Consider the following 24,353-nt stretch of genomic DNA (forward strand, 5'->3'; position numbering starts at 1 on the left):
TGCTGTCACTGCGCTGGATTTAAGACTGGTCTAAGTGCAATCACATTAAAACTTTTGCCGGGGCTCAAACCTGGGACCTTCTGTTTCCCAAGCAGCTCATGAGTAATATATATGTGTATCTCTGTCCTCAGGTACCATTGATCAGCAGCAGGTGCATGCTAACTCCATTCTGCACATCGTGGGAATGGTGGGATCTATCGACAACGACTTCTGTGGTACAGACATGACCATCGGTACAGACTCTGCCCTGCACAGGATCATAGAGGTGGTGGACGCCATCATGACCACTGCGCAGAGGTACTCTCCCTTTTGTAATAATAATAATAATTATGCATAACAACTTATAATAAAGACACTTTACAACTGACTAAGTTACGGTAGTTATAATGTGCTGTTCCACTGAGCTAATAATGCGTTATGACCAACACTTATAATGCTTCATAAATCTTGTTGTTATGCATAACTATAAACATTTATAGCGAGTGTTATGAAGCCTTAGAAGTGCATTATACTGCAATTATAATGCATTTTAGAACCGACCTTAAGATAAGTCTTACCCAAAGAAAATATACAAAAACAATACAAAGATCCCCTAGATATTTGCAATTTTCTCTATTCATATGCATTTGCCCCAAACAGGTTCTTTCTACACAGTAAAGTCCTTAGTGTTAATGTATTCATTATCCATCAAATGGAACCAAATGGACCCGTAAGGCTCCATCTGGTTCCAATTGTACACTGTGAGAGACAACTGAACACTGAGGATTTTACTGTGTAGAATCACTTGAATATCCCTTACTCATGGTTTCCTTTAATGTTGGTGATCTAACAACAGATAGAACATCAGTGTAAATCACGTTTAAAGATAAGAGGGAGAGTCCTCGCTCCTTTTCCCTCTGTTGAAATCTGAGAGGCAGCGAGTTTAGACAGAGTAGGGGCCCGGGGGAGGAGTTCCGTTGGAGGGGGCTGCTGGTGAAATGTGATCCCCGGGGCTGGCTCAGGACACGTGGCTCCAGAGTTAAAGAGGACTGAAACTCTAAATCTAAAATTATTTGATCAGGCTACTTGTGTTTGCGACCAAGGCTGTGTTTTTCCAAACAGAGACTTGGCCAAGGCCGCAGCACATTAAGTAAAAAAAAAACAGAACAATGAAGTCACTTCATGTAAACTAAAGTGAGGGAAAGAGAAACAGAGGGAGCTATTGACAGACTTATAAAGGGGGAGGGGGAGCAGCACGCCATAGGGCTCTGTGGCGCAATGGATAGCGCATTGGACTTCTAGTCAAGCACTTGAGAGGTGATTCAAAGGTTGTGGGTTCGAGTCCCACCAGAGTCGAGTTTTTATGCGGTACTAGTCTGTGAAGGGAAATGACAGATAATCTGTGCGACCATGTTGGACAAAATGTACTATGTTTCTCTGCTGTTTTGTAGTTTTTCTTCTGGGTGGTATGTGACTGAATCCACAGCCCCGGAGACATTATTAGCAATATTTATATAGCCATAAATACTCTTACTCCACCAGTATTCACCCCCACAATGTGATTCATATCTGTTCTGCTTCAGTCCAAGACAAACATTGATAGTGACAAGTTCTGTGACAACATTGAGTTTACAGAAAAGGTTGTTAGATAACGTGATTGTGTTTGTGGGCATTGTTTATGTCAGTGGTTCTCAAAGTGGGGTCTGGGGACCCCCAGGGGTCCTTGAGCGGGTTCCAGGGGGTCCCCAGCAAAATGAGTTAATATAGCATCATAATCAGTTCAACCACTTTAACCCTATATACATCTGCTATTTGATTGCCAAAAACATATTAATTTGGGGGTCCTTGACATTAAAATATTTGAGAACCACTGTGTTAGATAACTTGATTGTGTTATGGGGTATTGTTTATGTGACATGTCACTGTCCCCTCTATGCTCTCCTAGTCACCAGAGGACCTTTGTACTGGAGGTGATGGGAAGACACTGTGGGTAAGGCTTGTCTCTCTACTGTTGTTTTATTCTGTCTCCCTCATTGTAAATAACATCAATATGTCCACCTCATTTTTTGTTGCCACCAATATTGTAATGTTCAAATGTTCTTTATTAGGATAAACCCCTTGATATGTCATACACAAAAACAACAGACCACATACAACCTTGAAAACCATCAGAGCTTTAGAAGATAGATATATGAAATTGGATCAACACCGTCTGATATTAAGTGTTTAAAACACTATGTTCAGTACAATGAATTTAACAGTGTGTGTGTTCAGTTCTGACTGCACTAATAGATCATCAGGCTGTCTGGCAGGTTATGTTTTATTTGTTATATTGTCCTATAATCATGTTAGAAACCTCTGTTGAACGTGTGTGTGTGTGTGTACACACAGGTACCTGGCCCTGGTCAGTGCATTGGCCTGTGGAGCAGACTGGGTGCTGATCCCTGAGATGCCTCCTGAGGATGGCTGGGAGGAGACCATGTGCAAGAAGCTGTCAGAGGTAACACATACACGCACACACAAACACACACACACACACACACACACACACACACACACACACACACGCACACGCACACGCACAGCGCACACACGCACACGCACACACGCGCGAGCACGCACATACACCATACATGTAATGAATGTGTCATTAATGACAATTCATCATGAATTTATCATGAACTCATCATTAATTCCTGGTCCTCTCCATTAAAGGTAGGGTAAGTGATATTTTTTGGTTAAAACAAAAAGTATTTTGTTAAAAGGTTAAAATAATATATTCTGATTGTAATCATTGCTACAGAGTGTTTTTTCAGTAACAGATGTCTCCCTGTCTCTCCAGAAAATACATTTTTTGGTATGTGTCAAAATCTCAGCCAATCAGGAGAAAGTACCCATTTTTAAGCTTAATTTGTATAGTGTTCCAGTTCCAATTTTGTCTGCTCATTTCTTAGTGTCATCACTTCCAATTTCACTTGTTTAATCTGTATCCTGATTGAGTTCTCTGTCCTGGTTGGATACAATTGGAAATGAAACTGAAACTGAAACGAAAATGCATTTTCTGTTTAATAAAGATTTGGAGAGACAAGGAGACTCCTAATACTGAACAAACACTCTATAGCAATGAGTACTATCAGAATATAGAGCTATTTAACACTTATTTTAACCAAAGCAAATCACTTACCCTACCTTTAACTAATGGTGAAGTCACTATGACTTAACCAGCTCATTAAGTGATTAATTAAGTATATAGTGACTTCACCATTAGTTAATAGTGAGGACCAGGAATTCATGATGAGTTCATGATAAAAATCATTTGAATGAATGTATGACTTCATCATTGATTCATCTTTAAATAAGCCTTAATTATGTGTATGAATGTGTATGCTCAGGTACAGTGTTCCCCATGTCACATATCACCTCACAGGCAGACAGCATGCTGTTAAAAGGTTTAGTCAATGATACAGCACATACGTTTTCCAACTACATGACTCATTGATTTTCCCCTCCGGATGACACATTTTAACTGCAGTAAATCCACCAGACTCTCTCTTGAGCTATGTAAGCTTTCAAACACACTTCATCAGATCAGAGGGCACATTTACATAAGTGCGACTCTGGTGGGACTCGAACCCACAACCTTTGAATGCCATCTCAAGCCTTTGACTAGAAGTCCAATGCGCTATCCATTGCGCCACAGAGCCCATGTAGTTATCTCTGATCCCATCTCTCTCTCTCTCTCTCTCTCTCTCTCTCTCTCTCTCTCTCTCTCTCTCTCTCTCTCTCTCTCTCTCTCTCTCTCTCTCTCTCTCTCTCTCTCTCTCTCTCTCTCTCTCTCTCTCTCTCTCTCTCTCTCTCTCTCTCTCTCTCTCTCACACTCTGGTATCAGATGTCTCTGTTGCTCTCTCACTCTGTCTCTCTTTTTCTCTCAATCTTTCTTTCTCTCAAATCATTTAAAGGGGCTTTATTGGTATGGGAAGTGTGAAAAAAGTAAGCTTGTACATAGAATTAAATGTATAGACCTTTGTGTAATGAGAGCTGTATAACATTGCAATCAAATACAGTTGGTAAAATGAACTTAAATACAAACAGAAAACTATCCATTATAACAAATTAACAGATCATTCACAAACTGATAGTTAATGAGTTATTAATGACTTGTTAAATGTTTGTGAATAATTGGTTAACAATTATAACTATGCCTTATAGATAGCTAATAAATCACTCACAAACTGGTAGTTAATGAGTTATAAATGACTAATTCATTTAAAAGCATGTTATTTATAACATAACATACAACCATACATATTTATATTATTTATAACTATGCCTCATACACAGTATATTTAATAGATCATGAACAAGCTATTAGTAAACTACTTACTAATGGCTGAACACATCATAAAAGTGTTGTCCGTTTCCAGTTAAAATCTGCTGCTAAGCCAATCAAATGAAGTTATGAGAAACTGCCTATTCCTTATTCACTAACATGAGTAAACAAGGAATAGTTACAACTTAAGAATAATGTTCCAATAACATAAATAAACTATTGATGGTCTTAATAAATGTATTTTCTAACCTTAAATCATGATTTGTTATTAATTTCTTGTTGGCAGGCAGCATGGCTTATACTGAAAGTTGTGAATCAACTATTAACAAATACTTAACAAGACCTTAAGTAGCTTAGTAATAAGTTGTTTGTGATATATTAAATATGTATATGGTATAGTTATACATCATTAATATACATTTAACAAGTCATTTATAATAACTCTTTAACCACCAGTTTGTGAGTGATTTTTTAACCTATCTATAAGGCATAGTTAGAAATCCTTAACTAACAATTAATGAACCTTTAACAAATCATTAATAACTAATTAACTACCAGTTTGTGAATGATCTATTAGCTAGTTATAACACATAGTTATTCTAAAGTGTTGCCGAATAAGGTGATAGAATATTTTTAAACGTAAGATAAGGTTTGGCAGCGGTGGGATTTGAACCCACGCCTCCGAAGAGACTGGAGCCTTAATCCAGCGCCTTAGACCGCTCGGCCACGCTACCACACTCTACCCTTCTCTCACTCCTCATTCAGTCACACACTATTGCTGTAACACCCTTTACACACACACACACACACACACACACACACACACACACACACACACACACACACACACACACACACACACACACACACACACACACACACACACACACACACACACACACACTTCACACCTCACAGGCACCCAGCTTGGGTGTCTGTCAGAAGTCTAATCCCATCCATCCCTACTCATACATTTCCAACTATAACAATGATATAATTGATAGAACAGGGGTCCCAAACCTGGAGTCTGCAGACAATTTGCTAGTGGAGTTTTATTTATTTAATTTTATGTAACATATTCACAACCGTTATATAGGCCCTATCTTTAGGACAGCCGCTCTTAGGCTGATCTCTCGCTGCTATCTCTCATCTACTGCTTTGTTCTGGGTGCTTAAGCAAACAATAGCCAATAGACAACAAACAACCCATTGCAATGCATTGTGCGTGACTCGTCAACCCCCAGTCTGCCTGTCTCAGCCAAGTGATTAATGCCATTAATGATGTTTCTACTGGAATACCATTCTATTAACATACATGAGCATATATTGCCAGCATAGGCAGTGGAAGAGTCATTCCCCCATTGCCCTCCTTACAGCCATGTAACTGTTCCTACATTATCTGAATATAACGGGTACAGCACTTGTTTTAATGTTTGAATTAAAACTAAAACGTTTTTGGTAAAAAAGTTAAAGCTCTATATTCTGATAGTAAGCAATGCTATAAAGCATGGTTCCCCAACCTGCAGACCATTCTCTTGGGGTCTGCGATGGCTCACGGATTTTTTTTTTGCGCACTGGCACAGCTAGGGAGCTTACAAAGAGCAGTGTTTCCAACTCTCTTGAGAGAAATAAGCCAACGACCCACCTCCAAAAACAAGCCAATTTTGCGAGAGAAATAAGCCAAATTTCACCTCGCAAAACAAGCCCAATAATATAGCCATATATTCCTATGTGGCTCATAGAATTAGTCTATAATATTACAGGTCATTGTGTGTTTCCTGCAAGTATTTGTAGCCTTGTAGGCAACGTTTTTTCATATTTTCACGCCTTTGGTCTGTTTCACAAAGTTGTCTGCATGGTAAACGTAACTATTATTCACTTCTCATTCACATTCAACCTAAAGAAAATTAATGGTCATGCTTGGCCTCGCGTTGCTGTGAGCTTGTAGATCGGCTGCTTTCAGCAAAGATATTTAATGTAGAGCGAAAACAGAAAAGCTCCGAGGGACTCCGGTCAACCAAGTATAGGGTTTAAGTGGTTAATAGAAGCAATAAATATCCATCTGCAGACTGGCAGGCCAGCTAATTTAACTCTCTACTCTGGTCACAGATCTCTCTGTAATATATCTCTCTCTTTCTCTCTCCTTCTTGCGCACACAATGTAATGAAAGTTCAGAGAGTTACACTACTTTAACTTGCGTCATAGTCGTACATTCAAACTTGATGCAAAAACATACAGTATTTATATCTTATTCTTTGTTACGGCAACATTGCTCTTAGGAAGCTGTTTTCTCACAGACCCACGGCTGCAGGCAGCCTCACTGTCACACGCACTCTCTCTCTTGACCCAGTAAAGACAGACGGTTGCTCTCTCACTAAATCTCAACATTAACCGGTGCGCATTTTGGCATCCCACAGGACACCAAAATTCAATATACAAATACATTGTAGGCATATCAATTGAGTGGGAAGGGGGGTTTAACATGCAAGACTGCAACAAACTTGTTATGGAATACTAGAACTTTCAATAGACAGGTTTATGCGCAACTAGGGGCAGAACGCAACACTCTTTACTTTACAGCATATCTGGAAGACATCTTTCTAGTTTGAGACAGACTTGAGGTGCTTGAGGTAAGGCACTGCATCTCGCTGCTCTAGCTGACTTTAATCACGCACAGCTGATTAGAGTCTAATCAGCCTATTGACGGGTTTCTTGTATACAAACATTACTGGATGTGTGCGCATTCAGGTGGCTAAAACATGTTTTAGTCCCTGAATGGGCACACATCCAGTAAAGTTTGGAACGTTTGTCCCGTGTCCCACATCAACAGAACAATGTCCTTCATGTTAATTATAAAAATGTAATGGAAAGAGAGAGAAGAGAGGGAGTAAGAGAGAGTTAATCGATGTTAATCGCCAGCCTATTCAACGTCTCAATGAGGTGCTTAACAAACTTGTACAGAAAATCCTACTACCACAACAACATTCATCAACGTGTGGGTTTTGAGGAAAGAAATGTGTCTGCTTATTTCTGTCCTTGTGTGTACACAGTTTTAGGTGTACACAGGGTGGAGAGAGGGGAGGAGAGAGAGGAGAGAAAGAGATACAGTGATAGCGATAGATATATAGATAGATGGTATCAGATATGACCGCATCGGCTCTGTGGCGTAATGGATAGCGCATGGGTCCTATAGTCAGGCATTTGTGATGGCATTCAGATGTTCTGGTTGTGAGTCCCACCAGAGTCGAACTTTTGTAACTTTACCCTCTGATGTCTAGATAGCTGATCCAGGGTTTTCACACGTTCACGTTGGTGTCATTCACAAAGTTCCTCTATGATTAATCAGCGTATGAATGACCGTTTTCCGCGGTCTGCATGTTAAACAGTAGTTATCTTCCCTCATTCACCTGAAAGATGCATAAGCGTAGGGGCTCGGACATGATGAAATGCAATCCATTTCATTCATTGTCAGTATCAAATTTCCTCATTATGCAAGTAAAGAGAGAAAAATTCTGTATACACTGTGGGTTAATATTTAGTAAATATTGAATAAGTTATTTCAGTACAAGAGATGCCGGACACCCCACCCCCCACCTCCACCTCGGTGCATTGTGAAAATGTTGCTGTAGTAGAGGACACATTTTAGCTGCAGTATACACTAGAATCTATGATAAAATGCTCCATCAGCTATCTAGACACACACCTCATCAGAGGGTAAACTTACAAAAGTGCGACTCTGGTGGGACTCAAGCCACAACATATGAATGCCATCCCAGATGCTTGACTATAAGTCCCATGCGCTATCCATCGCGCCACAGAGCCGATGCGCGCAGATCTGATCCCATCGCTCTATACATCTATCACTATCACTGTGTCTCTTCTTGCTCTCCTCTCTCTCGCGCTCTCTCGCTTGCTCGTTCTCTCTCCCCCTCTCTCTTTCTTCTCTCAAAGGAGCATCGGAAACCTGCACAAGCAAGTGTGACGGAAAAAAAAGCATGCTGACAATTAAAGATATAGGCTTGCTTTAAGTAAAGAAATGTGAAAAGTTTAAACAGAGCTGTGTAACATTGCTACTTCATCAATATATACATTCAAAACGAATAAATGTATGTACAATTAAGATAGAAAACAAAAAGTGTGCATTTGCTGTTAAAATAGTATACCTGCCAGGATAACTTTGTATAAAACTTTAAAATCAATAGCAATTTTTGGTAAGACTTTATATTAAGTTTGGGTCTATATATGTGTTATAACCATCTATAATACATTATAACTGCACTTGTAAGGCATTATAGCACTTGTTATAAATGTTAATAATTATGCGTTAACTTATAACAAGGTTTATGAAGCATTATAACTTATAATAATATAATTTGTAAGTGCTGGTCACAATGCATTATAAACTCAGCGGAACAGCACATTATAACTACCAGGTAACACTTAACTTAAAGGTTGGGTCTATAATGCATTATAATCACACATAATGCTTCATAATACTCGTTGCAAATGTTTATAATTATGCCACAACTAATTTACAGTAGTTATAATGCTGTTCCACTGAGCTTAAAATGCGCCTTATAGGCGCATTCTAAATGCTATTATAATGCATTACAGACTCGACCTTTATTACACAATTTTTAAAATGTATTTAAAGATAGCAGCTCAGTGTGTACAATAGTTATGTACTGAGTACAACACAGTTCAGAAGTACACATGATGATTAGTAGTCCTTTTTATTGGGTTGCTTTTAACCCCTTTTCTCTCCAATTTAGTCATAATACAAATTAATTCCTCCCCACACACATTTGTGTATTGCTTTATCCTACAACACTGTATGTAGCCTACATCACTGACTCATCTTGCTCTCACACACACACACTACATTTACATAAGTGCGACTCTGGTGGGACTCGAACCCACAACCTTTGAATGCCATCTCAAGCCTTTGACTAGAAGTCCAATGCGCTATCCATTGCGCCACAGAGCCCATATATTTGGCTCTGATCCAATCTGATCCAGTGTTGTAATGCCTTATAGGTTATAGCGCATTATAAATGCTATTATAATGCATTATAGACCCGACCTGTAATTTAAGTGTTACACCATTTTTCAAATGTATTTAAAGGTAGCTGCTCTGTGTGTACAATAGTTATATGTACTAGTAGAGATCAGCACAGTGCAAATGTACACATGATTAGTAGTCTTTTTTTTTTTTTTTTTCTACCCTTTTTCTCCCCAATTTAGTCATTATACCAATTAATTCCTCCCCACACACATTTGTGTATCGCTGTTGTATCCTGTGCTGTGTGAGAGAGAGACGAGTCAGTGCTCTCACACACAGGCTACATTTACATAAGTGGGACTCTGGTGGGACTCGAACCCACAACCTTTGAATGCCATCTCAAGCCTTTGACTAGAAGTCCAATGCGCTATCCATTGCGCCACAGAGCCCATATAGCTAGCTCTGATCCAACCTCTCTCTGTGTCTCTCTCTCTCTCTCTCTCTCTCTCTCTCTCTCTCTCTCTCTCTCTCTCTCTCTCTCTCTCTCTCTCTCTCTCTCTCTCTCTCTCTCTCTCTCTCTCTCTCTCTCTCTCTCTCTCACACACACACACTATTTTAAAGGGGCCCTGCACTGCAGTATGATCCACCCATGTGTCCATGTTCCCCGTTGCTCTCTCTCTCACTGACTCTCTCGCTCTCTCGCTCTCTCTCTTGCTCTCTCTCTCGCTCTCTCTCTCGCTCTCTCTCTCGCTCTCTCTCTTGCTCTCTCTCTTCTCTCAAATAGAAATTATATTTTAAAGGGGCTTTATTAAGCACCCTGCACTGCGGTATGATCCACCCATGTGTCCATGCATGTCCCCCCCCCTCTCTCTCTGTCTGTCTGTCTTTCTCTCTTCTCTCAAATAGAAATAATATTTTAAAGGTGCTTTATTAGCATGGGAAACGGGAGTAGAGCTGTATGACATTGCAATCAAATACAGTAGGCAAAATTAACTTAAAAATACAAACAGAAGAATTGTGCTTTTGCTAAATATGCAGATAAATTATGCATCCCATGTGTATAATGACTTATAAGCATAGTTATAATGCATTACAAGCTGCTTATAACACAGCATAATTATAGTTATATTTATATTATAAGAACAAAAATATTTGCTTTATAATAATATTAATCATAAAGCATGTTATAATTACTTATAAGGTCAAGTATTACAGTATAATACTTTATAATTGCTAGGTAATCACATACATTCTACATTTTTGCAAGGATCATAGTGTATTATAAATATAATACATTTAATATTATAATGACTGTTATAATCCATTGTAGTTAATTATAAGTCACTGTAAGTGGTCGTTGTATGACATTCCGGAAGCAGAAAAGTTTGTTTTCACTCGACTTAAAGCACCCAATGATCACTTATAGTGACATGTAATCACACTATAATGCATTATAACATTGATTATAAGGCATTATATAATTATTATAATGCATTAACACTCTTTAAGAATTATAATACCCTAAATCTAGGATTGTCCAGTAATTATGAAGTATTGTGATACTTGACCTGATAAGCTGTATACTATGTTATGATTGCATTATGAGTGCTTATGAATGCTTATAACTGTAATTATACAGTCTTAATAGCCGATTACAATACATTTATACATGACCCTATAATTCATTATAAAATAAATGATAATTTGAAAGGATTATTGTTATAAAGCATATTAAGTATGTATGAGAAACTATAATTACACAGTGTTATAAGCAGATTATAATGCATTATAGACACAGGATGCATAGCAAGTGTTACTGATATGGTCAAATAAAATGACAAACATTTTTCCTCAAATGATAACAATAAAGATAAAGTTTGGCAGCGGTGGGATTTGAACCCACGCCTCCGAAGAGACTGGAGCCTTAATCCAGCGCCTTAGACCGCTCGGCCACGCTACCACACTTTCTCTCTCTCCCACCTTCTGCGAAACTCTCTCACACACACACACACACACACACACACACACACACACACACACACACACACTCACACACACACACACACACACACACACACACACACACACACACACACACACACACACACACACACACACACACACACACACACACACAGAGCTGACTGACAGATCTACAGTGGTATTCAGTGTTGTTTGCTGTCACCCAGATCCGCTCCCGGGGTTCCAGGCTGAATATTATAATAGTAGCCGAAGGAGCCGTGGACACACATGGAACAATCATAACCTCTGATTATGTGCAGGATGTGAGTACTGTACCAGCACTGTAACCAGGCCGAACCAGCCTGCTACAGAGGGGGAAACCAAACCGCTGCTTCTGTTGGTGCAGGGGGGGTCAACGGTGATGGACATTCATGAGAAAGACAAAGAAATAGGGACCATGTTATTGTGAGTTTGAGGAGGTGCTGCTGCATCTTTCTTCTCCAGATACTTGTCACAATAAGGGAGAGTCGTTTCATGTTTGTTATGTAAATCTGACCCATTTAGACGGGGGTTTTGACCAGGGTGTTTTTTAAACGTGTGAAGTGGTCTCGGCAGCTGTTTTAATGGTTGCGATAATCAAGCCTTTTTGGTTACAGCCTCAGGTCAAGTAAATCACTTTAACGTACACAGTAAATGGTTTTGATTATAGTGTGACGTGAAACAGGACAATAACAATTTTTTACAAGACAAACAAGAATGTGCAAATCAATATATAATCTTTATTTCAGACAGAAGTCCATAGCACATAAAGCTAACATAATGATAACATAACATGAGTTCTGCATTTACCCATCCTAACTATTAGGAGCAGAGGGTGCCATTAATACAGCACCTGGAGAGCAGTTAGGAGTTAATCAACTTAAACCCCAGCATCCTTATTGTGGGGAAGGCTTTCGCAGAAGCCTTTCTTCTGCTATTTTCAGCGAAAGCTTTCCCCACAATAACAGAACATACACTAGTATATAGAGCCCAGAGGGACTCCAGTCAACCATATAGGGTTTAAGACTTAAACCCTATATGGTTGACTGGAGTCCACTTAAACTTTAAGTGGTTTTTAAGGGTCTTGATCAGGGACGCTTCGACTGGGCGCAAACCGGGGCTTTTTGTTTCCCAGACAGCCCCTCTAACCATTCAGCTATGGATACAAAGGGGACTGGCTAGCTGTAAATATCAAATATTTTATGTGACATGACAAGTATCTGGAGATGAAAACTCATAAATATAAATTTGTGAGACATCCCTTTAAAGCCGATGGTTGCCAGGTTGTCTTGTTTGACGCACAGTTATCCCCCTTCACCAGAACCAGCTGTTTGAAATGCAAAACGTTTTCTGTCACGTGTTGAAATGTTTTTTTTGCCCTTTTAAATCTTTCCAGAATCGTGCCGAAAAGAAAAGGCTGAATATTATTATTATAGCTGAAGGGGCCATAGATTGCCACAACAAGGCCATTACTACTGACTATGTCAAGGATGTAAGTACTGGGAAGAGGTCAGTCATCCAACTGACTGGCTACTTCTCCTCTATGTTGTGGTTTTGCTGTGGTGTGCATCCCTCACCAACATCACCCAACGACCCCCTGAATGTGTGCCTTTTCCATCGTTTTTAACATCGTTTAAAGTCTCATCCTAAATAAAATCCCCATCCTATCATTCCAAGATGGATGCCAATGTTTTGAACATTTTCTTCTCTTCATTTTTCATCATCATCATCATCATCATCCCCTAACCTGCCATGTTAACCACTTTCAACCTGGCGTCCCTATTTTGGGAATGTCATTATAAGTGAATAATGATATAATTTGTCAATAATAATAAAGTAGGTTGTAGAGGCTTATTGTGAGCCGAGAATGGGGGAGTTTATCCCCGTTACAATGAGCTAGACCCCTGGGAGATGGGTGCGCCGCACCTATCATCAGCTCCCAGTACTTACCACACGACTTGCCGCATCCAAGTTTTGCTACTCACATGCTGAGCTTAGAGCTACCGGGACACAATGAGGGGTTAAGTGTCTTGCTGATGTAGTGATTGAGACCCCATGAATGCTCTCTTACTTGTAAGGAACATCTGCGTTGTCACTGTGCTGGATATACAATCTACGACGGTGCTTGGCCAAGACCTGCCTTAGAAACGCCCCGCCTGCCTACACACACACACAGGAGCACTGTTTTTTCACGTGTGTGAACGTAAACGACTGGATGAGGCGAAAAATGCTGGGTTTATGAATTGATGCGAGCCCTTAGGGGTGTGCCGATACACTAATTTCATGAAACGATACGATACGATATATGGCACTTTTTTATTATGAAAATATATGGGGGGGGGGGAAGCAAATGCAAACAAATATTTCTGTTTTGCATTATTCAGACATGCAAACTTGTAGCTTTTCAGCTACAATAGCCGTTTTGAATCCAAATAGGGCAATAGTGTGACACCTGACCCGAAAAAAAAACATGTTGTCACCCTTTTCACCTCGGGGCTGTTTGCATGCCTTATTATTATTATTGTAAAAAAATAAAAATACGATACATATCATCACGAAAACGTATCGCGATATATCGGCACACCCCTACGAGCCCCGCATATTGCGATTATTGCGGTGATTATACGTCCTTTTTGGAAAAAAACTAATCTGCGCCATTTGGCTGATTATGAATTGAATTGAATTATGCAATCGCATTTTTCTGGAGGGACTAATTTATTGGTATGGTCTTGGATATGACTGATACTGTGTATACAACCTAGTGGATTAGACAATAAATGTAAATACAAAATAATAATCATCTTCAAGGCTCACAGGTATTTCCACATGCCATCATATTAATTACATAATTCTGCAGCACTAATTGATGTAGCCTTGGATCAAGACTGTCATAATAATAATTTATATGACAGTCTTATTAATGTATTTATAGGAGTGTTATGTCTACAAAGTATTTATTACTGTAATGGGTAGTATTTATCTTAAGTTCAAAGTCAACAGTATAGCCAGCCTACTACTGTATGTGTTGAAAAGCAGCAGCACCAGCAGACAATACAGTCAAAGACTATCAACTAAGTTATGTACATAGTTCTATGCACAATTAATTGTGTAGCAGTGAGCACTAACGTTCATTTTTCATTTACACATCCTTGTAACACAGATTAAGACTAAGTATAAATATAAAAAAACGCTAAATATGCGAAATATATGGGGCATGATTTCATAAACCCAGCATTTTTCAACATACATTTTAAAAAGTCATGGCCTTACCCAGCCGTTCAGTGAAAAAACAGTGCTCCTGTGTGTGTGTGTACAGGCTGAAAGCGGCAGCCAAGGGCGGATTCTTGGCCAAGCATCGCCGTAGATTGTGTATACGCGCGCTGTATTAAGACTGGTCTAACCGCTTTCACCTTTGGACTTTTGCCAGGGGCTTTTTGCTTCCCAAGCAGCCAAATGTTTAACGACGAGGATGGGATTCGAACCCACGCGTGCAGAGCACAATGGATTAGCAGTCCATCGCCTTAACCACTCGGCCACCTCGTCATACATTAGTGTATTTACAAGCGCACCTAATTTCGTAATGCCCCACATTGTGAGCTTGTAGGTCGGCTATTTTTGCTATTTATCATATGACTAAGTCTATAGGGCTCAAGTGGTTAACCTGTGCATGTGTCATCCCCTAGACCCTGTGTTCTTTGTCAGATCATTATGGTAAGTGTCTGACATGCAGCAGACTCAAACCCACGGCATTTCAATTCTATTTTCATATCCATGTGTGACTTTGTAAATGTGACTGGACATGTTTTGCATGAATTTCCCCCTTCTGTTATTTCATTATTTAACACAATGTTTACACAATTATTTTAGCGGTTTATCGGTTTTTAATTAGATTAATTTTGATAGATTTTTTTAAAACATTTGTAATTTAAAGGACCATGTTGTGTAATTAAAACCATGAAAATATACAAAAGTTGGCTTTTGGGGGGTTATATGTAGATCTTATGTTTTAGAATAGACTAATCAATCCATTTGTGATATCTGACTGTATGCCTCTGTCCACTCTCCTGACCACCATGTGTAGTTGGTGATCCGGCGCCTCGGGTTTGACACCAGGGTCACCATCCTGGGTCATGTCCAGAGAGGAGGAACCCCCTCTGCCTTTGACAGAATCCTGGTAAACTCATTATAGCATATTTAACAATGTGAATACAAATGATTCAGCATGTCTGTCCTCTTATCTGTAACTGTATCTGTGTTAATTGTTTAAAATATTCTTAATATTCTTTTGATTTTCAATGTACAAAAAAGCTTAACTTCTTGATTTTTGTATGTTAATTTGTTTTTGTCTGAGCTCTATTGATCTTAAGTTAGCTTGGGGTAGGTAGGAGAGTTTCCAATTTGACTAGAAAGGAACAGCTCTTTAATGTGGAACTTGTGTGAACCTTTCTTTTTACCTACGATAAATGACCTTTGACCTGTGCAGGCCAGCCGTATGGGCGTGGAGGCAGTACTTGCTCTACTAGAGGCCACAGCCACAACCCCGGCCTGCGTCGTGTCACTGGTCGGAAACCAATCTGTACGCCTGCCCCTCATGGAGTGTGTTCAGATGGTAAGTCTGTGGGAGTGTGTGTGTGTGTGTGTGTGTGTGTGTGTGTGTGTGTGTGTGTGTGTGTGTGTGTGTGTGTGTGTGTGTGTGTGTGTGTGTGTGTGTGTGTGTGTGTGTGTGTGTGTGTGTGTGTGTGTTTGTGTGTGTGTGTACACTTTCACGTTAGGTTAGATTTGACCTGCATATGTGTGTGCGTTCATGGGTGTCCATATGTGACTTTGTTGGAGAAGCAGAGAAAATAAGATATGTGTGTGAATGTGCGTGCGTGTGTGCGTATGTGTGCGTGTGTACCCATGTTGAGGTCATGCTGGGATGCTGTTCAGTACAGATGGTCAGAGCATAAGAGACTTGTTTGATTTTAATCTAAACCTGTTCCAATGTTCTACAACATACTACTGTACTGTTATTTGTTAGGATAATTAATGTAGAAGTTATGTGAAATCTATTTTTAATGGAGTCATAAGTAATAAGTATTTACCTTTTAGCAAACAGTCACATCACATTGTGCATCACAGATATGGCCTTCATCTGGTGTTAATCTTGTGAAATTAAATTATAACCCTTGTAGCCAAAGATATTTAAAATGACATTTATGGAAAAGACAGACCTTTATTGACCCTGCATGGGAATGAAACATATGACAGATATGAAATAATGAGAAATGAATAAACAGGGATTAGAAATAAGGTAAACAAACAAAAGGAGATTCAGAGTCCTATATGACGCATGGTGTGTCGCCATAAAAAAATAAAAATAATAATTGAACCTATTTGCCCCGCCCCCAGCTATTCATTTCAATGAAAGTTGCTGAGTGGCGTTTGAAGCACAAGAAGTCTGCCGGAAGTATAATATTGGGTCAATTAGGTCTATGCCATAGAGTCTGCCGGAAGTACCAATATTGGGTCCTGAGAAGGCACACAAGCGGTAGATGCACACGCAGTTAGCATTTTAAATGCAGAAGTTTTGCTATCCCAGATTTGACAACCAGGCGACGGCTGCTTCACTGTTCTACCGCAGCTCTGGGGGCTTGGATTAAACCCACGCATGCAGAGCACAATGGATTAGCAGTCCTACAATCTCACCTCAAGTTGTGATGCCCCACAGTGTGAGTGTCTGGCTCAGGGACACCTTGACAATCTGGGACATTCTGCTTCCCAGGTGGGTTTTCTACCCATTCAGCTATGGCCACCACATAACATTAGTGGAGATGCCGGGGATTGAACCCGGGACCTCATACATGCAAAGCATGCGCTCTACCACTGAGCTACATCCCCTGTGACACTTGCTGTGACCCCAGCTATCAAAACAAAACAAAAAAACCCAGCTATCTCATCACGCATCATGTGTTGTCACGACCAGTTTTGGATTTGAGACTGGTCAAACCTTATTTACCTTTAGACTTTTGACGGGTCTCAAACCCCTTTAGTTTTCCAAGCAGCCAAATGTTTTTCGAAGAGGACGGGATTAAACCATAGAGTTATAATATATCTAGAGGGCGTCTTGCCCCGCCCCCAGCTATTCATTTCAATGAAAGTTGCTCAGTGGCGTTTGAAGCACCCGGAAGTCTGCCGGAAGTATAATATTGGGTCGATTGGGTCCATGGCATAGAGACTGCCAGAAGTACCAATATTGGGTTTTGAGCAGGCGCACAAACGGTAGATGCACGTGCAGTAGCATTTTAAATGCAGAAGTGTTGCTATCCCAGATTTGACCACCAGGCGATGGCCGCTACACTCTTCTACCACGGCTCTGGCTTAAACCCAAGCATGCAGAGCACAATGGATTAGCAGTCCTACAAACTCACCTCATGTTGTGATGCCCCACATTGTGATTGTCTTGCTCAGGGACACCTTGACAATCTGGGACATTCTGCTTCCCAGGTGGGTTTTCTACCCATTCAGCTATGGCCACCACATAACATTAGTGGAGATGCCAGGGATTGAACGCTGGACCTCATACATGCGAAGCATGCGCTCTACCACTGAGCTACATCCCCTGTGACACATGCTTTGACCCCAGCTATCTAATCACGCATCATGCGTTGTCACGACCAGTCTTGGATTTGAGACTGGTCGAACCGCATTTACCATTAGACTTTTGACGGGGCTCAAACCCCTTTAGTTTTCCAAGCAGCCAAATGTTTTTCGACGAGGACGGGATTAAACCATAGAGTTATAATATATCTAGAGGGCGGCTTGCCCCGCCCCCAGCTATTCATTTCAATGAAAGTTGCTCAGTGGCGTTTGAAGCACCCGGAAGTCTGTCGGAAGCATAATATTGTGTCGATTGGGTCCATGGCATAGAGACTGCCGGAAGAACCAATATTGGGTTCTGAGCAGGCACACAAACGTAGATGCACGTGCAGTAGCATTTTAAATGCGGAAGTGTTGCTATCCCAGATTTGACCACCAGGCGATGGCTGCTTCACTCTTCTACCACGGCTCTGGGGGCTTGGATTAAACCCAAGCATGCAGAGCACAATGGATTAGCAGTCCTTCAAACTCACCTCATGTTGAGATGCCCCACATTGTGAGTGCCCTGCTCAGGGACACCTTGACAATCTGGGACATTCTGCTTCCCAGGTGGGTTTGCTACCCATTCAGCTATGGCCACCACATAACATTAGTGGAGATGCCGGGGATTGAACCCGGGACCTCATACATGCGAAGCATGCGCTCTACCACTGAGCTACATCCCCTGTGACACTTGCTGTGACCCCAGCTATCAAAAAAAAAAAAAACTCAGCTATCTCATCACGCATCATGTGTTGTCACGACCAGTTTTGGATTTGAGACTGGTCAAACCTTATTTACCTTTAGACTTTTGACGGGGCTCAAACCCCCTTTAGTTTTCCAAGCAGCCAAATGTTTTTCGAAGAGGACGGGATTAAACCATAAAGTTATAATATATCTAGAGGGCGTCTTGCCCCGCCCCCAGCTATTCATTTCAATGAAAGTTGCTCAGTGGCGTTTGAAGCACCCGGAAGTCTGCCGGAAGTATAATATTGGGTCGATTGGGTCCATGGCATAGAGACTGCCGGAAGTACCAATATTGGGTTTTGAGCAGGTGCACAAACGGTAGATGCACGTGCAGTAGCATTTTAAATGCGGACGTGTTGCTATCCCAGATTTGACCACCAGGCGATGGCCGCTAAACTCTTCTACCACGGCTCTGGCTTAAACCCAAGCATGCAGAGCACAATGGATTAGCAGTCCTACAAACTCACCTCATGTTGTGATGCCCCACATTGTGATTGTCTTGCTCAGGGACACCTTGACAATCTGGGACATTCTGCTTCCCAGGTGGGTTTTCTACCCATTCAGCTATGGCCACCACATAACATTAGTGGAGATGCCAGGGATTGAACGCTGGACCTCATACATGCGAAGCATGCGCTCTACCACTGAGCTACATCCCCTGTGACACATGCTTTGACCCCAGCTATCTAATCACGCATCATGCGTTGTCACGACCAGTCTTGGATTTGAGACTGGTCGAACCGCATTTACCATTAGACTTTTGACGGGGCTCAAACCCCTTTAGTTTTCCAAGCAGCCAAATGTTTTTCGACGAGGACGGGATTAAACCATAGAGTTATAATATATCTAGAGGGCGGCTTGCCCCGCCCCCAGCTATTCATTTCAATGAAAGTTGCTCAGTGGCGTTTGAAGCACCCGGAAGTCTGTCGGAAGCATAATATTGTGTCGATTGGGTCCATGGCATAGAGACTGCCGGAAGAACCAATATTGGGTTCTGAGCAGGCACACAAACGTAGATGCACGTGCAGTAGCATTTTAAATGCGGAAGTGTTGCTATCCCAGATTTGACCACCAGGCGATGGCTGCTTCACTCTTCTACCACGGCTCTGGGGGCTTGGATTAAACCCAAGCATGCAGAGCACAATGGATTAGCAGTCCTTCAAACTCACCTCATGTTGAGATGCCCCACATTGTGAGTGCCCTGCTCAGGGACACCTTGACAATCTGGGACATTCTGCTTCCCAGGTGGGTTTGCTACCCATTCAGCTATGGCCACCACATAACATTAGTGGAGATGCCGGGGATTGAACCCGGGACCTCATACATGCGAAGCATGCGCTCTACCACTGAGCTACATCCCCTGTGACACTTGCTGTGACCCCAGCTATCAAAAAAAAAAAAAACTCAGCTATCTCATCACGCATCATGTGTTGTCACGACCAGTTTTGGATTTGAGACTGGTCAAACCTTATTTACCTTTAGACTTTTGACGGGGCTCAAACCCCCTTTAGTTTTCCAAGCAGCCAAATGTTTTTCGAAGAGGACGGGATTAAACCATAAAGTTATAATATATCTAGAGGGCGTCTTGCCCCGCCCCCAGCTATTCATTTCAATGAAAGTTGCTCAGTGGCGTTTGAAGCACCCGGAAGTCTGCCGGAAGTATAATATTGGGTCGATTGGGTCCATGGCATAGAGACTGCCGGAAGTACCAATATTGGGTTTTGAGCAGGTGCACAAACGGTAGATGCACGTGCAGTAGCATTTTAAATGCGGACGTGTTGCTATCCCAGATTTGACCACCAGGCGATGGCCGCTAAACTCTTCTACCACGGCTCTGGCTTAAACCCAAGCATGCAGAGCACAATGGATTAGCAGTCCTACAAACTCACCTCATGTTGTGATGCCCCACATTGTGATTGTCTTGCTCAGGGACACCTTGACAATCTGGGACATTCTGCTTCCCAGGTGGGTTTTCTACCCATTCAGCTATGGCCACCACATAACATTAGTGGAGATGCCAGGGATTGAACGCTGGACCTCATACATGCGAAGCATGCGCTCTACCACTGAGCTACATCCCCTGTGACACATGCTTTGACCCCAGCTATCTAATCACGCATCATGCGTTGTCACGACCAGTCTTGGATTTGAGACTGGTCGAACCGCATTTACCATTAGACTTTTGACGGGGCTCAAACCCCTTTAGTTTTCCAAGCAGCCAAATGTTTTTCGACGAGGACGGGATTAAACCATAGAGTTATAATATATCTAGAGGGCGGCTTGCCCCGCCCCCAGCTATTCATTTCAATGAAAGTTGCTCAGTGGCGTTTGAAGCACCCGGAAGTCTGTCGGAAGCATAATATTGTGTCGATTGGGTCCATGGCATAGAGACTGCCGGAAGAACCAATATTGGGTTCTGAGCAGGCACACAAACGTAGATGCACGTGCAGTAGCATTTTAAATGCGGAAGTGTTGCTATCCCAGATTTGACCACCAGGCGATGGCTGCTTCACTCTTCTACCACGGCTCTGGGGGCTTGGATTAAACCCAAGCATGCAGAGCACAATGGATTAGCAGTCCTTCAAACTCACCTCATGTTGAGATGCCCCACATTGTGAGTGCCCTGCTCAGGGACACCTTGACAATCTGGGACATTCTGCTTCCCAGGTGGGTTTGCTACCCATTCAGCTATGGCCACCACATAACATTAGTGGAGATGCCGGGGATTGAACCCGGGACCTCATACATGCGAAGCATGCGCTCTACCACTGAGCTACATCCCCTGTGACACTTGCTGTGACCCCAGCTATCAAAAAAAAAAAAAACTCAGCTATCTCATCACGCATCATGTGTTGTCACGACCAGTTTTGGATTTGAGACTGGTCAAACCTTATTTACCTTTAGACTTTTGACGGGGCTCAAACCCCCTTTAGTTTTCCAAGCAGCCAAATGTTTTTCGAAGAGGACGGGATTAAACCATAAAGTTATAATATATCTAGAGGGCGTCTTGCCCCGCCCCCAGCTATTCATTTCAATGAAAGTTGCTCAGTGGCGTTTGAAGCACCCGGAAGTCTGCCGGAAGTATAATATTGGGTCGATTGGGTCCATGGCATAGAGACTGCCGGAAGTACCAATATTGGGTTTTGAGCAGGTGCACAAACGGTAGATGCACGTGCAGTAGCATTTTAAATGCGGACGTGTTGCTATCCCAGATTTGACCACCAGGCGATGGCCGCTAAACTCTTCTACCACGGCTCTGGCTTAAACCCAAGCATGCAGAGCACAATGGATTAGCAGTCCTACAAACTCACCTCATGTTGTGATGCCCCACATTGTGATTGTCTTGCTCAGGGACACCTTGACAATCTGGGACATTCTGCTTCCCAGGTGGGTTTTCTACCCATTCAGCTATGGCCACCACATAACATTAGTGGAGATGCCGGGGATTGAACCCGGGACCTCATACATGCGAAGCATGCGCTCTACCACTGAGCTACATCCCCTGTGACACATGCTTTGACCCCAGCTATCTAATCACGCATCATGCGTTGTCACGACCAGTCTTGGATTTGAGACTGGTCGAACCGCATTTACCATTAGACTTTTGACGGGGCTCAACCCCCTTTAGTTTTCCAAGCAGCCAAATGTTTTTCGACGAGGACGGGATTAAACCATAGAGTTATAATATATCTAGAGGGCGGCTTGCCCCGCCCCCAGCTATTCATTTCAATGAAAGTTGCTCAGTGGCGTTTGAAGCACCCGGAAGTCTGTCGGAAGCATAATATTGTGTCGATTGGGTCCATGGCATAGAGACTGCCGGAAGTACCAATATTGGGTTCTGAGCAGGCACACAAACGGTAGATGCACGTGCAGTAGCATTTTAAATGCGGAAGTGTTGCTATCCCAGATTTGACCACCAGGCGATGGCTGCTTCACTCTTCTACCACGGCTCTGGCTTAAACCCAAGCATGCAGAGCACAATGGATTAGCAGTCCTACAAACTCACCTCATGTTGTGATGCCCCACATTGTGATTGTCTTGCTCAGGGACACCTTGACAATCTGGGACATTCTGCTTCCCAGGTGGGTTTTCTACCCATTCAGCTATGGCCACCACATAACATTAGTGGAGATGCCGGGGATTGAACCCGGGACCTCATACATGCGAAGCATGCGCTCTACCACTGAGCTACATCCCCTGTGACACATGCTTTGACCCCAGCTATCTAATCACGCATCATGCGTTGTCACGACCAGTCTTGGATTTGAGACTGGTCGAACCGCATTTACCATTAGACTTTTGACGGGGCTCAAACCCCTTTAGTTTTCCAAGCAGCCAAATGTTTTTCGACGAGGACGGGATTAAACCATAGAGTTATAATATATCTAGAGGGCGGCTTGCCCCGCCCCCAGCTATTCATTTCAATGAAAGTTGCTCAGTGGCGTTTGAAGCACCCGGAAGTCTGTCGGAAGCATAATATTGTGTCGATTGGGTCCATGGCATAGAGACTGCCGGAAGAACCAATATTGGGTTCTGAGCAGGCACACAAACGTAGATGCACGTGCAGTAGCATTTTAAATGCGGAAGTGTTGCTATCCCAGATTTGACCACCAGGCGATGGCTGCTTCACTCTTCTACCACGGCTCTGGGGGCTTGGATTAAACCCAAGCATGCAGAGCACAATGGATTAGCAGTCCTACAAACTCACCTCATGTTGAGATGCCCCACATTGTGAGTGCCCTGCTCAGGGACACCTTGACAATCTGGGACATTCTGCTTCCCAGGTGGGTTTGCTACCCATTCAGCTATGGCCACCACATAACATTAGTGGAGATGCCGGGGATTGAACCCGGGACCTCATACATGCGAAGCATGCGCTCTACCACTGAGCTACATCCCCTGTGACACTTGCTGTGACCCCAGCTATCAAAAAAAAAAAAACTCAGTTATCTCATCACGCATCATGTGTTGTCACGACCAGTTTTGGATTTGAGACTGGTCAAACCTTATTTACCTTTAGACTTTTGACGGGGCTCAAACCCCCTTTAGTTTTCCAAGCAGACAAATGTTTTTCGAAGAGGACGGGATTAAACCATAAAGTTGTAATATATCTAGAGGGCGTCTTGCCCCGCCCCCAGCTATTCATTTCAATGAAAGTTGCTCAGTGGCGTTTGAAGCACCCGGAAGTCTGCCGGAAGTATAATATTGGGTCGATTGGGTCCATGGCATAGAGACTGCCGGAAGTACCAATATTGGGTTTTGAGCAGGCGCACAAACTGTAGATGCACGTGCAGTAGCATTTTAAATGCGGAAGTGTTGCTATCCCAGATTTGACCACCAGGCGATGGCCGCTACACTCTTCTACCACGGCTCTGGCTTAAACCCAAGACATTCTGCTTCCCAGGTGGGTTTTCTACCCGTAGCATTAGCAGTAGCATTTTAAATGCGGAAGTGTTGCTATCCCAGATTTGACCACCAGGCGATGGCTGCTTCACTCTTCTACCACGGCTCTGGGGGCTTGGATTAAACCCAAGCATGCAGAGCACAATGGATTAGCAGTCCTACAAACTCACCTCATGTTGTGATGCCCCACATTGTGATTGTCTTGCTCAGGGACACCTTGACAATCTGGGACATTCTGCTTCCCAGGTGGGTTTTCTACCCATTCAGCTATGGC

General features: G+C 42.3%; 1 protein-coding gene across 1 annotated transcript in view; it reads left to right on the forward strand.

Annotated features, from left to right (window-relative positions):
* Positions 1-24,353, forward strand: part of LOC308093862 (ATP-dependent 6-phosphofructokinase, platelet type-like) — a 106,541-nt gene that overhangs the window by 12,470 nt on the left and 69,718 nt on the right. Inside the window, exons 5-10 of the mRNA XM_080440242.1 lie at positions 132-297; positions 1,925-1,969; positions 2,371-2,479; positions 11,500-11,595; positions 15,393-15,485; positions 15,795-15,920. Of these exons, the coding sequence (XP_080296368.1) occupies positions 132-297; positions 1,925-1,969; positions 2,371-2,479; positions 11,500-11,595; positions 15,393-15,485; positions 15,795-15,920 (635 nt within the window). The remainder of the gene's footprint in view (positions 1-131; positions 298-1,924; positions 1,970-2,370; positions 2,480-11,499; positions 11,596-15,392; positions 15,486-15,794; positions 15,921-24,353) is intronic.

This window comes from Gymnoscopelus braueri (assembly GCF_963280865.1).
Source record: "Gymnoscopelus braueri genome assembly, chromosome: 10".
Taxonomy (NCBI): Eukaryota; Metazoa; Chordata; class Actinopteri; order Myctophiformes; family Myctophidae; genus Gymnoscopelus; species Gymnoscopelus braueri.